This window comes from Lonchura striata, chromosome 22 (genome assembly GCF_046129695.1).
Source record: "Lonchura striata isolate bLonStr1 chromosome 22, bLonStr1.mat, whole genome shotgun sequence".
Classification (NCBI taxonomy): domain Eukaryota; kingdom Metazoa; phylum Chordata; class Aves; order Passeriformes; family Estrildidae; genus Lonchura; species Lonchura striata.
Genome location: NC_134624.1, coordinates 7,098,198 through 7,118,268, shown reverse-complemented (window position 1 = coordinate 7,118,268; position 20,071 = coordinate 7,098,198). Strand labels below are relative to the sequence as shown.

General features: G+C 44.8%; 1 protein-coding gene across 8 annotated transcripts in view; it reads left to right on the top strand.

The window, feature by feature from the left end:
* The first annotated feature begins 1,440 nt into the window (after positions 1 to 1,440).
* The window catches only part of RAPGEF1 (Rap guanine nucleotide exchange factor 1), an 84,770-nt gene continuing 66,139 nt past the window's right edge, over positions 1,441 to 20,071 (top strand). For 6 of the 8 annotated variants that reach the window (XM_077787889.1, XM_077787886.1, XM_077787888.1 and 3 more), the window contains exon 1: positions 1,441 to 1,578. In XM_077787889.1, the coding sequence (XP_077644015.1) occupies positions 1,554 to 1,578 (25 nt within the window). In that variant the 5' untranslated portion in view covers positions 1,441 to 1,553. The remainder of the gene's footprint in view (positions 1,579 to 20,071) is intronic. The other 2 variants (XM_077787891.1, XM_077787890.1) reach the window with 1 other exon arrangement.

Below are 20,071 nucleotides of genomic sequence, written 5' to 3'. Positions count from 1 at the left end.
TGCAGGATTACATCCCGGTTCCCGATGCCCATCCCCGATACCCATCCCGGATCCCGATGCCCCCGCGGGATTCCATCCCTCCATCCCGATGCCCATCCTGGATCCCGATGTCCATCCCCGATCCCGATGCCCATCCCGATGTCCATCCCCGATCCCGATGTCCATCCCCGATCCCGATGCCCATCCTGGATCCCGATGTCCATCCCCGATCCCGATGCCCAACCCAGATCCCGATGTCCATCCCAGATCCCGATATCCATCCCGGATCCCGATGCCCACCCCGGATCCCGATGCCCATCCCGATGCCCATCCCCGATCCCAATGCCCATGCTGGATCCCGATGCCCATGCCGGATCCCCATGCCCATCCCGGATCCCGATGCCCATCCCCGATCCGGATGCCCATGCTGGATCCCGATGCCCATCCCGATGCCAATCCCCGATCCCGATGCCCATCCCCGGTCCCGATGCCCATCCCGATGCCCATCCCGGATCCCGATGCCCATCCCCGATCCTGATGCCCATCCCGATGCCCATCCCGGATCCCGATGTCCATCCCGGATCCCGATGCCCATCCCCGATCCCGATGCCCATCCCGGATCCCGATGCCTATCCCCGATCCCGATGCCCATCCCGGATCCCGATGCCCATCCCGATGCCCATCCCGGATCCCGATGCCCATCCCCGATCCCGATGCCGATCCCGATGCCCATCCCGGATCCCGATGCCCATCCCGGATCCCGATGCCCATCCCGGATCCCGATGCCCATCCCGATGCCCATCCCGGATCCCGATGCCCATCCCGGATCCCGATGCCCATCCCCGATCCCGATGCCCATCCCGATGCCCATCCCGGATCCCGATGCCCATCCCGATGCCCATCCCGATGCCCATCCCGGATCCCGATGCCCATCCCGGATCCCGATGCCCATCCCCGATCCCGATGCCCATCCCGGATCCCGATGCCCATCCCGATGCCCATCCTGGATCCCGATTCCCATCCCGGATCCCGATGCCCATCCCGGATCCCGATGCCCATCCCCGATCCCGATGCCCATCCCGATGCCCATCCCGGATCCCGATGCCCATCCCGGATCCCGATGCCCATCCCGATGCCCATCCCGGATCCCGATGCCCATCCCGGATCCCGATGCCCATCCCGATGCCCATCCCGGATCCCGATGCCCATCCCGGATCCCGATGCCCATCCCGGATCCCGATGCCCATCCCGATGCCCATCCCGGATCCCGATGCCCATCCCGGATCCCGATGCCCTCCGCAGCGCTCGGGCCCGCGGGGGTTCCTCGGGTGTTGCGCGCCCGCCGCGCCGCCGGCCCCGCCCCGCGGTTCCCGTTGCGGCCGGCAGGCGGCGCCGCGCTCCGGGCGTGCGCGCCGGGCGCCCCGGGCCGCCCCTTCCGCGGAGCGGGCAGGGGGCGGGCGCAGCTCCGCGGCCGCCGCTGGAGCCGCTCCCGCATCGCGCCCGGCTGCAGCGGCAGCCCGGCAGCCCGGCAGCCCGTGCGCCGCCGGGCCTGAGCGCCGAGCGCCGGCTCCGACATGTCCGGCAAGATCGAGAAAGCAGGTGAGCGGCGCGAGGCCCGCGGGCCGGGGGGACGCGCCGGGCCGGCCGCGCTCGCCGCCGCCCCGCGGAGCCGCCGGAGGAGCCGCGGGAGGTGCCGGCGGTGCCGCGGGCCCGGCGGGCGGGGGCAGCCGGGCAGGGACCCCCGTGCCCGGCGGGGCTCCCGACAGCGAGCGGGGCCGGGCCCGGGGCCGCGGGGATGCTCTGCCCGTCCCCCCGGGGGCTGGTCCTGCGGTGCCCGGGCGCTGTTTGGCTCGGGCTTTGTGTCTCCTCCGCGTTTTCCTTTTTCCTCGCCGTTTCCTTCTTTTTCCTCCCAACTCCTTTATTTGAATTTTTGTGTTCTTGCGCCCGTTCCGTCCTTGCCGGGCAGCCGAGCCATCAGCACAGCCGGGCGCTGCAGCGCTTTGGGGCCTAGGCGCAATGAATAATTTCAACTTCTCCCAACTTTCCTCTCCTGGTGTTGGTGCAGGATGAGAAAAAATGAGTCCGTGGGCAAATGTCAGAGGGAACTTGCAGGTTTTTTCCTCCCTCTTCTCTTATGCCTGGGGTGCTCACAAGAGCCAGTGCCAGGGGAGGCTGCTGAGGTTCCTCCAGCTCTCACAAGGAAACGCTCAGGCACGGATCATATTGTCTCTCTGTGCTTCTGGAGTCGTGCCTGCTTCTCAGTTGTCACTTTAGATGGTTCAATGACCCTGTTTTTCTCTGTAGTGGGAGTAGTACGCTTAAAGATTCAATTAGTGCTGTGCAAATCAAGCAGCGAACTTACGTAGTTTAATTATGTTGTATTTAATTAGCAGAGAAAAATCGATGCTGTTTTGTATATTTCATTGTGGGGAATAGCTCGGCTGTCTCCTTCTGGGGAACGCAGGGCAGCAGCCCGGCTAGGGCTGTGTGGAGCATCCAGGCTTCCCAGGACATCCGCCAGGGATGCAGGAGGGATGCCCGGTTCCAAGGAGAGCAGCGGGCAGCACTGGCCGTGCCCATCCCGCCCTGGTGTGTTCTGCGGGTTCTGGAGCAGCCCCGGGGGATGGATGAGCAGCCTGGCAGCCGTGCAGCACCTCGGCGTGAGTTACTGCCCGGCAAGCGTGCCCCGCATCAGCAGAACAAATGTGACTCCAGAAATATCGCAGGTTGATCCCGTGCTCCATCCCTCTCCGAGTATCCCAACTCCTTCTGAGCTTTTCCATGCTTGTCCTTTACTCCAGCGAGCAGGGAAGGTGTTAGCAGAGTACACAGACCTCGGGCCAGCTCTGGAATAATTGCCACTTGTTTATGCTGGAGGTGAATTTGGCTTGGGATTTAGTAACTGTAGACAGTAATTACAGACGTATAAATAAGTGATCACGTTTTGTTTATTCGCGTGCAGTAAATAACCCTGGGAGAATAGTAAATAGAGCTCCACACCAGAGAGGCAGCGTGAGGAGCTCAGGCACAGGAAGATGACTCTGGAGACACACACAAACTCAGCACGGTTCCATAAACAATGGAGCAGCGAGGCCAAGAAATACCATATAAATATAAATGCCATATGAAATACCATATAATAGCAATAAAATACCATATAAAATCATACCCTGCGCAAACTAGAGACCAGCCACACTGAGCTCCCACTGAAGGATTCAAGGATTGTGCGAGATCCATCCCCAGGTCAATGCTGTGAGTGTGCAGTTGGAAGATGCAGTGGGAGAAGCCCTGATGCAGGGACATTTGTTCTAGTGGAAGTCTTATCACAGTGATGATTTGCTGAACAAGAGAAACTGTAAATCTGGGAATCTGTCATCTTTCAACTGCTTGTACTTTCATTTCTTTAGGAAGGATATTTAAAAAAAAAAAACAACAAATCCAGTCCAAATATAAATGAGAGGAGAAGAGTCAGGAAAGGAGGGCTGGGAGCCAGCTGTTCCAGAGCAGCACTGTCTCCATCGCTGTTTCTGAGTGTTTGAACTTCTGATTGACACAAACAGTTTGGTTAATAGCGTCACCGAATAAACACAGCTTGTAGCACTACAGCCGTTCTGGGGTAATGTTTGTAAAAACGTGTACAGTAGCAGAACAAAGGATACAGACTTGTGAAACAAATGCTGTGGGGTCCAAGGTCTGTGCATTCGTGTACATTTGAATTTGTGGACAGAAATTGGTGCATTATGTTATAAATAAAATAGACTATTGCCTGGTCACAAGCCATGGGGACAGCCTCTGGAGTAGGCTTTGGTTTGACTCATGTGTCCATCTAGACAGGCTGCTGGAAAAAAATGTGTTACCCCTTGCAGGGTCAGACCCCCAGAGACCCTCATACATCTGCTCCCTGGGTCCTTAACTGAAACACCTTGTTGGCACTCCATAAAAAACAATAATAAATGATTAGAGATAACAGCTTCCATCCTGCCCATGAAGGAAGAGCAGACAAGGCTCCCTCTGGAGCCTCTCAGTGCTGCTGTTTTATCAACAGAAGGGTCACTGTAGAGCAATTCAGAGCTCTGCTTTAGACTGAAGGGTGGCCAGCTGGTAACGTAGGAGAAGATGGTTTATTTGGGGTTTGCTAGTGTTAGAGGCCCTGCTTTGTTAGGCTGCCACCATGAGACTTCCAGACACTTTTCCCAAGCAGAACCCTCCTTGGCTTGAAGAGAAGGAATGGCCATTGGCTTCCCTTTACTCCAGAACTGTGACTTTTTGTCTTCACTTTCAGAAAATATTTGCTCTTTCTGGTTTTGATGTGAAATCCAAAATAGGGATGCCAAGAAAGAGCAGAGGAGGTCACAGATTCTGCGTTGGTTTCCTGTTGCCATGGCGATGCACGAATTCCTGTTTTTATTTACCTGATGGATTACGTGCTGCAGGGAATTCAGCTACTCTCCGTCATTCAGGGAGAGTAAGGGAGGAATTAGACACCATCAGCTCTGAACCAAAAGCTTGTCATGAAACAAGTCAAAAATGCTCTTTTATTAAAACCAAAGAACATATGGGTGCCATATTTTGAAGGTTTATTCTACTTGGTTTTCAGTCTTAGTCTTGTTATTTCTTTCAGGGCTTTCATTTCCCTTGTGAACTTGTTTTTCTAATAGCTGCCTGCTAAAGGTTGTTTGAGAGAGCTGTTTCGGGTGTTAGCTACCTGGAGTGCAGGCAGTGATCTCTGTTCTGCTCAGGACTCAATGGGATGTGTTTATTCCCAGTAGACCAAAAACACTGTTGGCTTTACCTTTTACTCATAAGCACTTCCCTGATAAGCAAATTCACCTCAAATTCTCACCCTTTAGTTTTGGTGGGATAAACATTTAGGGGTAATTCCAGGAGAGCTCTGTTATTAAGAAAATGACAAAATTGAAGAAACAATTCAGGAGATCACATTATTCTCATCTTTGTAGAAATTTAATGTTCTATCTGGAGCCCTTCATGCCAATTTTTGTAATCCTGAATTGTTCATCTGTGGATGTTTTTGTACAAATGTGAAGTTTCCTGGAGATTTTGTTTTTGCAGAGGGTATATTTTGAACTGTCATCATGCCTTGGATCATTTTATGGAAATTAGCCTGCCTGTTTTATATACCTGTACAGTTTTGTGCAGTTTCTCTTTGTCTGTCATGTTTAGGTGTGTTACCAGGCAGGACTCTCTCAGCTCTGTTGTGTATTCACAGCTGTAAAATATTTCTCAATACTAAGTGAGGGGTTTCAGGTTAGAAAATTTTGCAGTTGACCAGCTTAAGTGCTTCTCTGCTGGTGGTTTTCAGACAAAGTAGGAGTTACCTGAAATCTGAAAATTAGACCCTTGAAAAAACTTACCTCTCAACCCCAAAGGCAGTTCAGTTCCAATTCTTCCTTAGTCAGGCTTTCAGCACCTCCTGTTTCCTCCTGTGTGCTGCTCCCATAGTGACATCCCACGTGTGTTTTACTGTAACTTCTTCAGACAGCATCAACCATTCAGGCTGGTTTTGTGTAGAGGTAAAATACAGGTACAAGATGATTGCTGATTTCTGCAAAGTGGCACAAGGAGCAGGATTTGGCATCTTTTGTAAGCCATTGTAGGTTGACAGGTGGTGTGTTCCGAAATGCAGCCTGTGGGATAACTGCTGCAGGATTGAGATGGTCTTAGCAGTTGTAAGAAGGAAGTGGGCAAGGAGTGGAGAAAAAAGACAGCTGAAGGCTACTGGAATGTGAAGCAGCTGGGTTGTGCCTTCGTCAGTGAAAATCAGAAACTGGAAACAATTGCTAAATTTATTTTCAGTGTAAGCAATCATTTTCCTTGAACCATGGTGACTAAATATATCTCTTGGTTGTGATTTTTATGTGGTGGTAACTCACTGGCTCTTGCTAACCTCCTGGCAGGCAGAGAGAGAAGTGGAAGTTCACTGTCAATCAAGATCATAAAACAAATATCCCTCATTTAGATCTCTTGATTCACTTGTGTGGTGCTGCTTGCTGCAATGTATTGCCCGAGTGGAAGAAACCTGGGTGTGTGTTTCTAGGGAAGGGAGTCAATCTGTAACTCCTCTTTCAGTTTTCACTGGGGTTTTGTTCATATTTTTGGAAGTTTTGAATTGCAGTTGATGCTCTAGTAACTCTACAATAGGTGCAGATAGATTATAATGCAAAGGTGTGGTCTTTTTTTTTTTTTTTTAAGAAATGCACATTAAGACCTTATTTATTCCAAAGTGGAAAGCCTGAGGGTAGAATTGGCAAAATGAGCTTTGCTGTTGATGTACAGATCTTTGGAAGGAGAGCATTCCATCCAGAATCTTAACAGCATTTGAACTGAAAGTGGAGGAAGATGAGGAGTTAACTTTCTAGACTTCATTTTAAAGAAGCTGGAGAGATGTTGTCCCTTCCTTGGCAGAGGCATTTGATGGCTAATGAGGTTTAATTCAATCCCTCCATCATTTATGTGTATTATAGGTAGCTCTCAGTTGAGCTAGTGGGAGCTGGAGTTGTTTGTTACCGTAGCACCCAGTTTGGAAGATCCCTTGTACCCCAGCAAAGGTAAGATGATAAAGAACATTTTTATGTCTTTGTGCCAGATAAAACACCTGAAACTATGTTGTATATTAAAAATAACAAATTACATGTCAGAATTACAGGTAAGGTGATTTAATAGCCTCCTTCCTCTCTCCCCCTCCTCACCACACCCATCATTTTGCATAGTTTGAATACATGTAGTGGATATAACTTGTTCAGTTTTCCAAAGCATATAATCACAGCATTTTTTCTGCTGAAACTTGAGATTTGGTGTATTTTGCTAGTTTGGGAAGCTCTTGTCCTCTGTACTGTTGCTTAGCATGAAATAAATCCTTCCAGCTTGTATTCTGCCTGTAGAGACATTACATTATCTAGAGAAAAATCCTATGCATGGAGAGGGGTCCTTCAGCTTCTCAGATTTGTGACAGAATAGGCTTTTTTCTCTGCAAAGAACTGAAATTTATTATGATGTAAGTGCCTGAATACTTGGAAAATTCTGCTTTGGAGTTATACTTTTCCTTTTTGTTTGTTAGCATATGACTGTGGGATTCAGCCAGTGTCATGGAGAGAGTATTAAAATCACATAGCTATTGCAAGGATATGAGCTTTGTTATTTGTAATTTTTTTCTAACTAACTAAAGTTTTGCTGCAGTTAAATATTGCAGAACATAATGGGATGAGGGGATGGTAAAGGAGAACAGGGTGTCATTCTCAGGGCTTGAGATCAGAGGAAAAGGGAGAGCAGGTTGAAGGAAAACTAGATTTATTGTCTTTGCAAGTTCGAATTTGCAGCCTCAGCATGTCAAGGTGTATAAAAAGGTGGCCAGAGAAGGAAAAGGGGCATCACATGTTGATGGAGTGTGCTGAAAGATGAGAAAATTGAGAGGATGCCCAACCCAGCAGTGATGGGAGAGGAGGGAGCGGGGGCTGAGTTGCGTGCAAGGAGAGCGGGGAGGAGAGGACGAGGCTGATGGCAAAGGGGGAAATCGGGCAAGGAGGACGTTCCCAACAGCTTTCATGGACTCTGTTCCAAGGCAAAGAGACAGAAGATGAATTTCAGCAATCCGGAAAAGCTGCAGGAATCCTGCAGGTTGGGACGTGCTGCCAGAGGAATGTTCTGCAGTTGTGCTGTTCACGTTTTACTGCATCCTGACAAATTACAGCTTTATTCCCTGACCCACAGCATCCACTCTTAAAAATACATTTCCAGTCTCTTCTTAAGGTGTCTGACATTGGCAGTGACAGAGCAAACAGTTTCATCTGTGTGACAGAGAAATGATGTCCTCACGTGTTCTGTGAAGCAGCCTGAGATCAGGCTGATGGATCACATTATTGATCTGCTTTTATTTGGGTTGCATATTTCAGTGGAAGCTCTCCAGCTTCAAAACAGTCTCTTCATGTTAAATCTCTTTGCTGTTTGAGCTGCTTGCACAGCTCACCTTCTGTGGGGTTTGTAAGAAAATGTTTCCTTGTTAGAGCAAGGGAGAAGTGAATAGGAAAAAGTAAATGAAAAAAACTGTATCAGTGTTCTCTTGGTGTTGTGGGAGGTACAATATTCACAGTATTTGGGAGGACTGCTTCTCCTACACCTCCTTTGTATTGTATTTAGGAAACTCTCTAAAAGATCTAGAAGATCTGAGAATTGATAAAAGCTATATTCTGAATAATTTTTTGCTTCCCATTTTATAACCACACTAAGGCTCAAATGAGCATGAGTAGCACTGAAGAAGAGATTTTTAATTATAGAAATGAGGCTTTTTGAAATGAAAATAAACCACATGTTTTGCATTATCTTACTTTATCTGGGTGACAGTGTCCGCTGCTTTGGGTAGAGGTTTTCTGGTGCCATGAAAATCCTGTGCACTTTGTGATGCAAGTTAACATCTTGGCATGGCCATCAGTACCTCTGAGGAAACCCTAATCCATTATTCTGCCCAGGGAGAGAGGTTAAAGCTTGCTTGCACTCTCATGCTCTCATTCTTTCTCTCTGAAGGCTTCATGGGGGGATGCCCTTTGTTGAGTACTTAACATATTCACTGAACCAGTCCCATTTATATTCTAAACAAGATCTTTAATTTCATCCCTGACGTGTACAAAATCTTGGAATTTGAAAGAAAATTCATGAGAATTTTCTGTTTTTAGGCTTCTGGAAAGAAAGGAAAAAAATCAGTGGAGGTTAAAATCAAAGAATAGTTACTCACAGCTGGTAAGGTTGGAGGAAGCAGATACTGCAGCTTGGTTGGTGGATTAAAGCTTGACAGAATTTTTACTGGAGACTGAATAAATAGTTCTGTAACCATTCAGCTGCACTTTGCAGGGAGTCTTTAATATTTAAAATAGGAACCAAAACAAGTGTGTTCCAAATATACAGCACATACTGTTTTATCCCTTTCCTTTTGATAGGTTTGACTGCGTCCTGTCTACCAGTCTGTCCTGTCTGTGCTGCCCAAGAGGTTCTACAGTAGCCTGAGGAATTAATTCCGTATTTAGAAAGTTTCCTTTATGAACCAAACGTAACAAAGGGCACCCAGGGAGATCAATATTGCAGTTCTGGTTGTAGAATACATTCCAATCAATTCTGGAGAGCAGAGCTCAGTGAATCCATCTGACAATGGGTTCAGTTAGCAGGACAATACTGTTTAAACACAGTTTTTCTTGGGTGCTTTATGATCCTTTCAGTTGTGCTCTAACTGCATTAACTTTGTCAATTTGAGCATTTTGCCTTTTTTTTCTTCCTTTTTGATGCAGCCTTGCATTTCACAGTTGACAGTGATGTATGCTACAGCTTTCACATACAAGAAAATTAAGTATCCCTCTTTGGATATGTATTTTCCATCTTAATTTTTTTAAGTCTCCATTTTCTACTTTTCTTAGTAGAACTATATATAAGAATAATACATTTGAGGAACTAGGGAATTCTGCCAAAAGGTTTAGTTAGAACTCATCTATGAATTTACAGGGATTTGCAGAAAATGTAGAGCACTGGTTTGTGCAGGAGGTGGTTTGTCTGTATAAATACCCTTGAAAGGTCACATGAAATCAGATGTTAAGGCTGATGCCAGATTTTTGACAGAGCATGGTAAGAGCAGTGCAGGGGTTGAGTTTAACTTTTGCTGCTTGGAATTGCTTCTCCTGAGCTTCTGTGTGGGAAAAATTTGTAGTACCCAAAACCATGGTGCATCTGATAGTCACACAACTTAAAAAAAACCCCATAATCTTGTATCATTATAAGCAATATCTAGAACATAACTGACAAACTGAGGTGGGGAGTTTCTTGGTTTTCAGCTTGTTTTTTCTGTTCTTAGGTGTGTAGCTGTTTGCTCTTTGTCATTGGAATCAGCAGCACTTCTGTCCCCTGCTCTGTCTGGGATGTTGTTTTTTTACAGGAGAAACACTTTGGAACATTGTAGAACCACCCTGTTAAAATGATGGAGTGAACTTTAGGAATGGTGTTTAAAGTACATGAACTGGCACTCTCAGCTCTGGCCAGTTTTGTGATATTCAGGTGCACAAAATCCCTTTAAAGAAGAAGCAGCAAGTCATCATGCATAACTTGGCACATCTCTGAGAGATAAGTTTGCTCCTTGTCTGCACCTCTCTTCCTTAATCTGTAACATCCTTACATAAAGCAGCTGTGATAGTTCATCCATCCTCTGTTACAACTCCTGGACTTACTGGCCAATTTCTGTCAAACTCTGTGGAGGAATGGATATTAAAATTTATTTAAATTTCTGCACATTTTCTGAGGAAGTCTGAGGAGATCAAAGAGGCTTCAGATAGGGCCTTCATTATGGCAAAGTTGAAAATGTAGCTGTCCCATGCTTGTAGCCATTTGGCAAACATGACTTGTGAATGGCCTGGAATGGGGAATGCCAAGGAAAAGCAAAACCTTTGTGGGGGAAAAAGCAAATATGTGTGTTTTGGAGGCAGTTCAGAGGAGCCAGTCGAGGGCAGTGAAGGGTGGTTTGCCAGTAAAAGCCTGGTAACAATTGCAGGGCAAAGAAACACTTAAAAACCATGCCAAGAGAGATTTTGGTTCTTATTAACTCTCTGTGCCTATTTCCAGGTAGCCTTTAAACAAAGATAGTTTTATTCCTGTGTGTCTCGGGTGAAAGCACTTGTATAAATTCCCTAAATATTCATTGGCAGCACTTACTCATAGATTTTATCCTGAAATACAACCTGTTTCATTAGACCTCAAATGTGAGGTGTGTGTTTCACTGTAAGGCTCAGAGGGCTCCCTGGGGACATCAGGTGCACCACAAGTGATACCCAGGAGAATTTCCCTGAGCTTCCATTTGGCTGCCAGCCTGGTGAGTGCCAAGCTGCAGGCTCCAAGCCCTCTTTTGCCCTGGGCAGAGGAATTTATCTATAAATCCTGAGGGTCTTTTGGCAACAAGATGTGTAAGAGTGTTAGTAACCATAAAAAGGATGTTGGAAGGTTGTTGATTGTCCACGTCATTGTTTGGATACGTCTCTGTGAGATTCCTTAAAATCAGAGGGTTTTAGGCACGTTGCAAAAAGCAAGCCTCAGAGACAACAAGATGGTAATTTAGAGCTAAGCAGTAGCTATAAGATTTGTCAGCAGAAAAATTATACAAGAAGTAGAAAGAAAGGACAAATAGAACAATAGTCTGTGTATTAATGCTTAAGTAAAATAACTCCCTAAGTTGCAGAAAAATATATCTAGTGAGATATTAAGAAGTTCTAAACTTAATAATGGAGTTCTGTACATTGTATCGTAAAGTTTACAAACAAATACTGTATTCAAAATAAGAGAACATTATTTTAACCAAAAGTTATGTGTATTTATAATGATTGGATATAACTACTGTCAATGTGCTTTTGCTTTGTGTGATTAGTCAAAAAGCTTTTAAAGTAAGTTAGAACATTAAGTTCCTAGTCTACTGCCTAAGATGTAAGCTGCTATCATCTTCCCATTGTCATAACCATGTAATGAGACTGATAGTAAAAAATAAACAACTCAAAATGAGTTCCACAGCAATCTCATCCCATTCGTGTTTTATACATAGCCCCCAACCAACAAGACTTCTCAAACTCTGTGAGGACTTTGTACCTAAAGTTGGTACATTGGTTTATCCACTCTGTCAGGGCTTCATTGGTAATGTCACCAAAAAATTCCCCCATCCACTGTGGGCACAGCTGCTTCTGAAATCATTGCCAGCATGAGCTGTTCCCGTGGCTGTGGGGCAGCATCCTGATCCAGGTCTGCAATGCCTGCAAAACCTTCTCAGCCATGTGCCAGGCCAGTGCTGTGGCTTGTCCTGTGAGAAGGCTCAGATTTTTCACTGAAAGAAGGGTCAGGCCTTGGAATAAGTTGCCCAGAAAAGTGGTGGAGTCGCCGTCTCTGGAAGTGTTCAGGAGATGCCTGGATGTGGCTTTTGGGAATGTGGTTTTGGGGAGATTATGGCTGACAGTTGGATCAGATCATCCTGAAGGTTTCTTCCAGCCTTGATGCTCCTGTGTTTCTGACAGCTCACAGGCTGTTAGCTTTATTATTATGTTAATTTGTTTTTACCATTTAATTCTTTTCAGATGAGATAATTCACATCTAAAAGGTTTGGCAACATAGTATACTAAGTTTCAATTATTATCATAATGGAAAAGAGTCATACTAGAAATATTAGTACCCAGTTGTATACATTTAATGAAATTGTTATTCAAAGCTTTTATGTCTAAAACAGCAACACTGGTTTGTGTTGGTGCTGCATGCTCTGATCCTAACCTTTGGGATGATAACAAAGCACAAAAACTGGCTCCTCCTGCAATCCTTTGCCCTTGAAGGAGTCATTTAGTTAAATTCCTGAATATTTTTGCAGCTGTGGTTGTGGTTTATTAACTGATGCTGCCTTGAAGAACAGTCTGTGTCTGCAGCAAAGTTTTCATTACTCATCTGTCAATACTTGCAGAGTAAAACAAATGGGTCTGAGTAGAGGTTTCTGCTCTTCAGTCTAAATAGTTTCTTTCCCTCCATCCCTGCTATTTTACCCAAGAGAGGGTAGAGAATAGTTTTGAGGCAGTGAGTGCAGAGTTGTACTCTGTTGGATAAGAAGGTCTGGGCTACTTTTGTCTGTCAGGATTATTTTAGGCTATGATGTTTAGAATTTATTAAATGAACTAGAGGGAATTAAAAACATCTCTTTTTTTCCTGAAATATTCTCACTTCTACAGCTGTGAAATGCCTTTTATCCTGATTCATACCAGCTGAAGAATCTCCAGAATTTCTCTTTTGCATTTGGTAAAATACGATTTTGGGCCAGTTTAACAACTTGCTTGTCAGGAGAAATCCGGGTGAGTTTGGTTTGGTTTTGGTTTGGCTTTGGTTTTGTTTTAACATAGTCCTCAAAACTGAAAGTCGGATAACCCAAAACTATTACATTGCTGTGTTTACCGATGCAAACTGCAAGTTCTGCAGTAATTGCCTTTGTGTGCCTCTGGGTGAAATGCAGGAGGGAGTTTATCTGCCTGGATTTTTGTGGGGGTATTTTTGCATGATAATTGCAGATGAAGTGCACATCTTATTTGGAAGGCCCTACAGAACAGGGATGTCACCTCTGGGAGGTGCTGAACGTGAATTTCGTACTGGTGAGCAGAAGCAATTGGAGGAACTGCTGTCTGATTGAGCAGTGGATAGAAAATGCTTTGGTGTGCCAGGGCAGAGCTGAAGGATGAGCTATAATAAGTAGGGGAGAAGCACTTGCAGAATGCAGGGGTCTGACTTCACTGGACCACGTGCTTCTCTTGAGTTTCATACTTGGCTGTGACAAATATCACAGGGAGTAGCAGCCAGGCTAGTGAGCAAGTGTGCTGAGAGCCAGAGCTCTGTGCTGACCTCTCTCTGTGCATGTGGTTTGGGTGGAAATATCAGAGTTCGTGTCTCCTTCTCCTGTTGTGCACTGTGGTTTTGCTTGCTTCTATCCTACTTCAGAACATCAGGGTGCTGTGAAAGCTCACACAGCAGTTCCCTGGGCATGAAGGTGTAAAAAACTACCCCCAGCCCAGTAAAGGTGACTCGTAACTGGAGCCTTGCTTTGTACCTCTGTACCTACCTTGGCCCATGGTAATGGTTGGTAAATTTGGGCTGGTTTTCTTAGCACATGGAGCTGCCATCAGCTGCATTTTAAAATCTGTCCAGTGGGAGACTGCCCTGAGAGTGGAAGAACCTAAACCTCTGCCAGACCTGGCTGCAAGCGTGTGGACCTCATTTGGAGATAAAAACTGATTAGTGGATAATTCCCCCAGAATGAATAATCTCTGCCTTAAAAGATGAGTTGCAGATGGTTTTGGATGAGAGAGATCAGGTTTAAAATGTCATTCTTTCAGTAACCTGAATCTCCTGACCTTATGTGACACTGCAGAGATTATTTCAGCCGAGTAAGACCAGGAGGAGAGGCTGGCTGGGGATGTGTGGCCAGTGCTTCCTGCCTTGAGCTGACCCTGAGCCCCAGTGTTATATTTACCTGGTAGTTTGAGAGGTCTTTTACTCCACAAGGTCAAGGAAAGCTTCCAAAATACAGGGAAGAGCCGTTTGTATCTCCCCAAGTGAGGATTAGTATCTGGCATGACTTCTTGAACTATTTTCAGATTGGTTATGTGTTTACTGATCTTTCACCTTTGCAAAGGTAACAGTACTTGTGTGTTTGCCTGTCCTTGACTGGAAAGGTTGCAGAAAACAAAACTGAAACTCATTACTAAGTTAAGGACTATTATGAGCAAGCTATGTCAATAAAAGCCATCATTTTGTGTGGCTGTGCAGCTTTTCTAATTACTCCAGTGAGACTCTCTTTACAAATGCTTTTGTATTTTGTCTGTTGACTCATCCATCTCAACACTCACAGTAACATTTCAGTGCTGTCTTATAAAGCCAGTGATTGAAACAAGGCTGTTCTTGGGCTGGTTCATCAACAGATGCAATTAATACAATGATGTTTGTTTTGACACCCTTGCTCACTGGCAGCATTGTAAGCAGCATTGCTATGCGAGGAGCTCGCTGTGGTTGAGGACTCCATGTACAGGCAGCTCACTCAATATTTGTATTCAGCTTAAAGTCAACACTGAAAGAGTTTCAGACCTCTCCTATGCTGGCAAACAGGCTCACTGGTGCTATCAGTGATGTTAACAAAAGGGCAAATCATAATCTGCAGCACTTCTAATTTATTTGCAGTCTTATAAAACGCTGGGTTTTCATTCTGTCGGAGAGCACCAGAAGTATAAAAGGAAAGCTCAGAGGGATTTTCTCCTTGTGCAAGTGTGGGAAGGTGGTGAAGGAAATACAATTTGGACTGAGATATTTATTCTTTCAATAGAACAATGTCAGTCCCAGACCAGTGCTTCTCAGATGTGCTTTACCCTGGGAACTTGTGTAAAATGTCTTCCTTTTCAGCTATTTCATTTTTAGCTGTATACAGGGTGTAACCATTGTTTAAGGGAGTGTCCTTGTCATGGAGCCAGTTGGTATCTAAAGCCTATCATGAATTGTTTTAAAGAGAGTATGATTTTCTGTACTGAGATATATTGATGACTATTTTTCAGGGCAGGAAGTACCTGCTGACTCCAGCAGTTGCCAGAGCAGCTGTTCATTATGAGTAAGCCACAGAAAAAATCTTGTGAAAGCCCTAATATCTCTAGGAAGCAGCTCAAGTTTAAATGATCAGTCTAGTTAAGCTGTATGAAGAACTGCTTTCATATTTTCACTTGCCTGGAATTTTATATTGGGGAAAAATATTCTGGTTCTTAGGGTATCAAAGTCTGTAGGACAGTTTACAGAGAGGTATTTAACTTCAGGCTAGTTAATATTTGTTAAGGCTTGTCTGGACACTCCCCAGACTCTTGCTCCAGGGTACAAATTTAATTGATTTACTCCATGTTGAGTTAATGCAGCAGTTTTTGTTTCTGCAGGTAGGCATCTCTGCTGGCTGCATGGCTTTGAGCATTCTCTGATGTTGTAGCACCCTGTGACCTAGCCTGGGTTTCTGCCAGGACCTGTGTTAGGCCAGGCACTCACTGGAAATGCACTGGTGATGAGCAAGTTGTGACTTCTTTTGTTATATTCTCTGGTTTTAATCACAGAGCTGACTTCTGATGAGATTATATATAGATTTCCATAGATTTCCGCCAAAAGATTTGTTTTGAATTAATGAACGTTTTTGTGAATTTCTGTAGTTGACATTATCTAGAAAAAGAAATTCTGATTTTGGTCCAGACCCCTCTGATCAGTACCAGGTGTGAGCAGCAGGCTCCAGAGGGCTCATCCAGGGTATGGGAGGTTGTAGCAGCACTGCTGACCTTTGGCTCACAGAAAAAACAGTGAGCAAGGAGTGCAATGCTCCAGATGTGAACCTGTCTGGAAGTTGAGTGTGCAGAGATAAGCTGCTGATGGGAAAAACCCTCTCCCCTACAGCTTCTTCATTATCCATGTGACCCCAGTGTCATAGCTCAGCTTCTGAGATACCTCCAGCCCGAGTTCAATCACTTCCTTCATTCTCCATTTGAGCTCTGGGTTTGGATTACTTTTCATTTTGTTCTGTCCTTTGTTGTCTTTGATACCAGGATATGATTTCCTCCCTGTCAGCTCTCCCTCCCCTTTGTTTCTCTTAGTTTGCAGGTTTTTTGGATGGTAACACTCATGTTGCTCATAGTGCATCCTCTGTGTCACAAGGTTTTGACTCGGCAGCGTTGTCCTGGAGATGTACAGGGATGTGCCAGCAAGCAGTGGTACATGTGTCACACAAAAGAACATCCTTGCACATCTTGCCCAAGCAGCAGAGCTCCTCTTGCTGCTCCGTGTGATTCTGGGTGATGGCTCATGAGAGTGGTAACAATGGGAAGTGTGGGATGTTCCGGCTTATTCTGAGATCAAGATTTCACTTCCCTTGCAATAATTTCATGAATCAAAAAGGAAAATGTGTAATGCTTAGTGTTCACCTAGAGCTTTACACTTTTAGAGTATTGTGCAGACATTTCTTCTGTACCTCTGACTTCATGATGGGTGGTGATGGAAAGTTGGAAAGAACAGTGAGTACAACTCCTGCCCTCCTTTCATTTTATGCTGTGTCTCCACGTGGTACTGTGGTCAAATGATCTCTGCTTCTCCAGGAGCTTCTGTGGGCTTTTCAGTCATCACTGGAGCTGTGTAGCCTGTGAGTGGGTTGTTAGTTGATGCTTTTAGGGATGTCACTAGGTAGTGAGAGTGGCAGACGTAGTGCTGTGTAGTGGTGACATCTGTCTGCGTGGGAAGATCCAGGTGATGCGTGCACAGATCATGCCACCTAGAGGAACGGAGCTGGCAAGCCTGCAGCCATTGCTGTGCTGCCCAAATTTTGGTGGTTGTTCCAGTGACTGTGTCGAGACCTTCTCCAAGCCGTGCCCTTTGTGGCCTCACCTCACAGTCCCTCATGAAGTCAAGTGAGATAAGGTTCCTTCACAGGCAGCTCTCCATCAACTCAACAAACATTTCTCAGCTTTTTACATGAGACAGCTTTTCCCAATTTAGCCTCCTAAATGTTGATCCTCATCTTTCCCAATGGTTCAAGAACCTGAAATTAAGTGGATCTCACTTCTTATTCCCCAGGAATTAGGGTGAGGAATCTAGCACAAGGTGTGATTTGATGGGATAACATTCTCCAAGCTCTCTGCTTTTTTTGGCTTGTATGTTGCAATCTCTTTTGTGGGAGACTGCTAAATTTCCCAGAAGATTATCCTAATTTCCAGAGTCTCAAAGTCTGAATTGTAATTAAGCACTTAATTTGATGAGGGCTTTTAGATGTCTTGCTAGTCTACTGGCAGCTTGGGGAAATACTTCCATCTTCGTCCCAGCTTCCCTTGCATAAGTTCAAGCTCAGAAAGCTGGGATATATTTAGAACTGGTAGAACTGCCAGCCAGGCCTCAGAAACTTGCTCCAAATCCCTGCTTTCTGGGTAGAATAAAGCCAAATTCAAAAGAAGCCTGACTTTTCTGAAGAAGTTGGGGTGATGACAATTTATCAGTAACAAATGGGCAGTGGGGAATTTTAATAATACATTTTATTGCTTGCAATTGAATTGAGATCCCTATTGCCACAAATGGCAGTAATCAGGACATCCAACAGGGAAGCAATTACTTTATTTCTTGATCATCCAGACAGTCAGTGAGTTGTGTTACAAGATAAGCACATGGTTTGACCAGAGGGTGTCACCTCTTTGGGAATGAATTTTCTTCCTGACCCACTTTAGTCTAATACATGGTACAGTAAGGTCAAGGCAGTGACTTGGGCTTACAGGATTTAATACACAGACAATAATGACTGAGTAGAGTCTTTTTCTTCTGTGCTGTTTGAGGTTAGGGCTTCTAGATTAAGTTTCTATTTTATGCTAAAATTTCTGTCTACTGTTTAAGTAAAGCATCCTTTCTTCCCCCTCTCTCCTGTGCTTCAACTGTTATGCCTAAAATCTCTGGAACAATCTTGAAGCCTTTATTCTGCTGTGCCTTTGAACTGACCCCCATGTATTTTCATCAAGACATTAGGATGGCCTTCCCATTTCCTTTTATTCTTAGTTGAAATTTTCCTGTTACGGGAATACTGAAAAAAAAACAAAACAAAACAAAACAAAAAAAAAAAAAAAACCAAAACAAAACAACCTGAATTACAGTTAGTCATATGTTAAAATAACCAGACTAAAGCCAGCAGGAAGAGCATCCTCTCAGTGTCAGTGGATGAGGCAGTGTCCATGGGTTGGAATGAGATGATCCCTTCCAACCCAAAGCATCCCATGTTGCCTGTGGATGGATCTCTTGCCTCTATTGACCACTGGTGCATTTAACAGCCCCGTTCTGTGTTTCTCTCCATTTTTGCTGATAACTTTCTGGCCTCCAGGCTACTGACAGCTGTTGTCCACTTGCTGCTAATTAAGAAAGCAGCGTGAGCGATGGGAATGTGGATTGGAGAGATTGAACCCCCCTCTCCACAGCCAAGCGTTTCAACCTGATTAAAGAGTGGAGCGGCCTCTTTTTTCCTGCTGTCTCTCTGCAATAGCCTGGTTTTTATCAGAACTCCCAGGTCAGGTGCTCTCTGTGGCTCTGGATTTTTTAGATCCCATAACAATGGGCAGAGTGGGAACAGATTTGCCGTTCAAAGATGGGAATGTGTGAAATCTGAGCCACTATAAAGCCGCATCTTTAGCATGCAAAGCGTTGTGTACGTCTGTGCTCTTACTCAGAAATTCAAATGTAGGTCGTGTTTTTTAAATAAAGTGACACATACTACGTTGAAAATTTCCAACAAGCTATTGGAATCAAGATAATTTTGAATTAACAGCACTTAAGTGGATGGGCCAATGATTTCAAAGATTTTCTTTCTTTGTTTAAGGATTTCTCCTTGTTTGCTTTGTTTCCTTGTTTTGGTTTTCCTTGTTTTGCATCAAGTCCCAGTGGGAGACCTTTTGTGTGATACAGTAATGCTGGGATTTTTATGATCCAGCAAGAGAATGGGCTTGAACTCTGAAATTCCCTTCCTGGCCTGTGCCTCTGTGGAGGAAAAATGATTGACTGAGGTTAATATAATACAAGATTGTTGTGTTAGTACACAACCAGGAGGTGTCAATTCAAGTAAGAGTGGTGGTAATTTGGCAGAAGAAGCCTCTGGCAATGCTGATGCTCTCTGGAGCTGTTTACCCCCAGGAATATTATGACTCTCTGTATTTCAGATTAGACCTCCAGAATTCAATCTGAATTCTTACCTGTGATAAGTGGACTCTGTATAGCCCTGCATAGCCCCTAGCAAGCTTTCAAATCCATGTGATTTGCCCTTTTTTTCTGGAATTTAATGTCTCTTCTTCCTTGTGATTGTTCTCATGTTTGACTGTTACCTTTTACCCTGCAGTTTAATGTTTTTTGATGTTTTTTGGGGGTTCTCTTTAAAAGCACTATGTAATTATAGGTGTAATGTGTTTATTTAAATAAATAAATCACTGCCAGACATGGCTCCTTAGGTGTGTGAAAATCCTTTAACAATCCATGTCTGCCACAGTGTAATTGAACAGTAGGAACATGTCTAGGGACAGGAGGGTGTTCTTTGATTGTACCTATTGGTGTTCACCTTATTATGCCCATGATCACTTTGTGAAAGGAGCCTTGGAGCATGTGACTTCACCTTTTGTAATAAAGAAGTCTCTTATATTTGTCTGAAGTTGAGCAAGAGCTGCTTTACCAGTGTTACCCTATATTCACTAAACACTTACAATATTAAAGTAGTAGGAAATGCGAAGTGTGGTGTGCTCCTAATGAGCTGAACTAGGCAGACTCTTTGGGTCCTGGGTGATCCAGGGTGTGAAAATGCCATAATCTCCTTGGGCAGCTTTTTGTTTTCACATGAAGAGAGCAGATGCTGACACGGTGCAAACAGAAGAGAAAGCCTATCAGTAGATTGGCCCTGAGTCCCCTAGCTGTAGTCTGTAAATACAGTGATTTATGGGTATTAGAGATGAAAACAATGTTTCTTTCTTTCCTCCAAGCAAAATATTATTTCCAAATAGATCATCTCATTATTGGACTC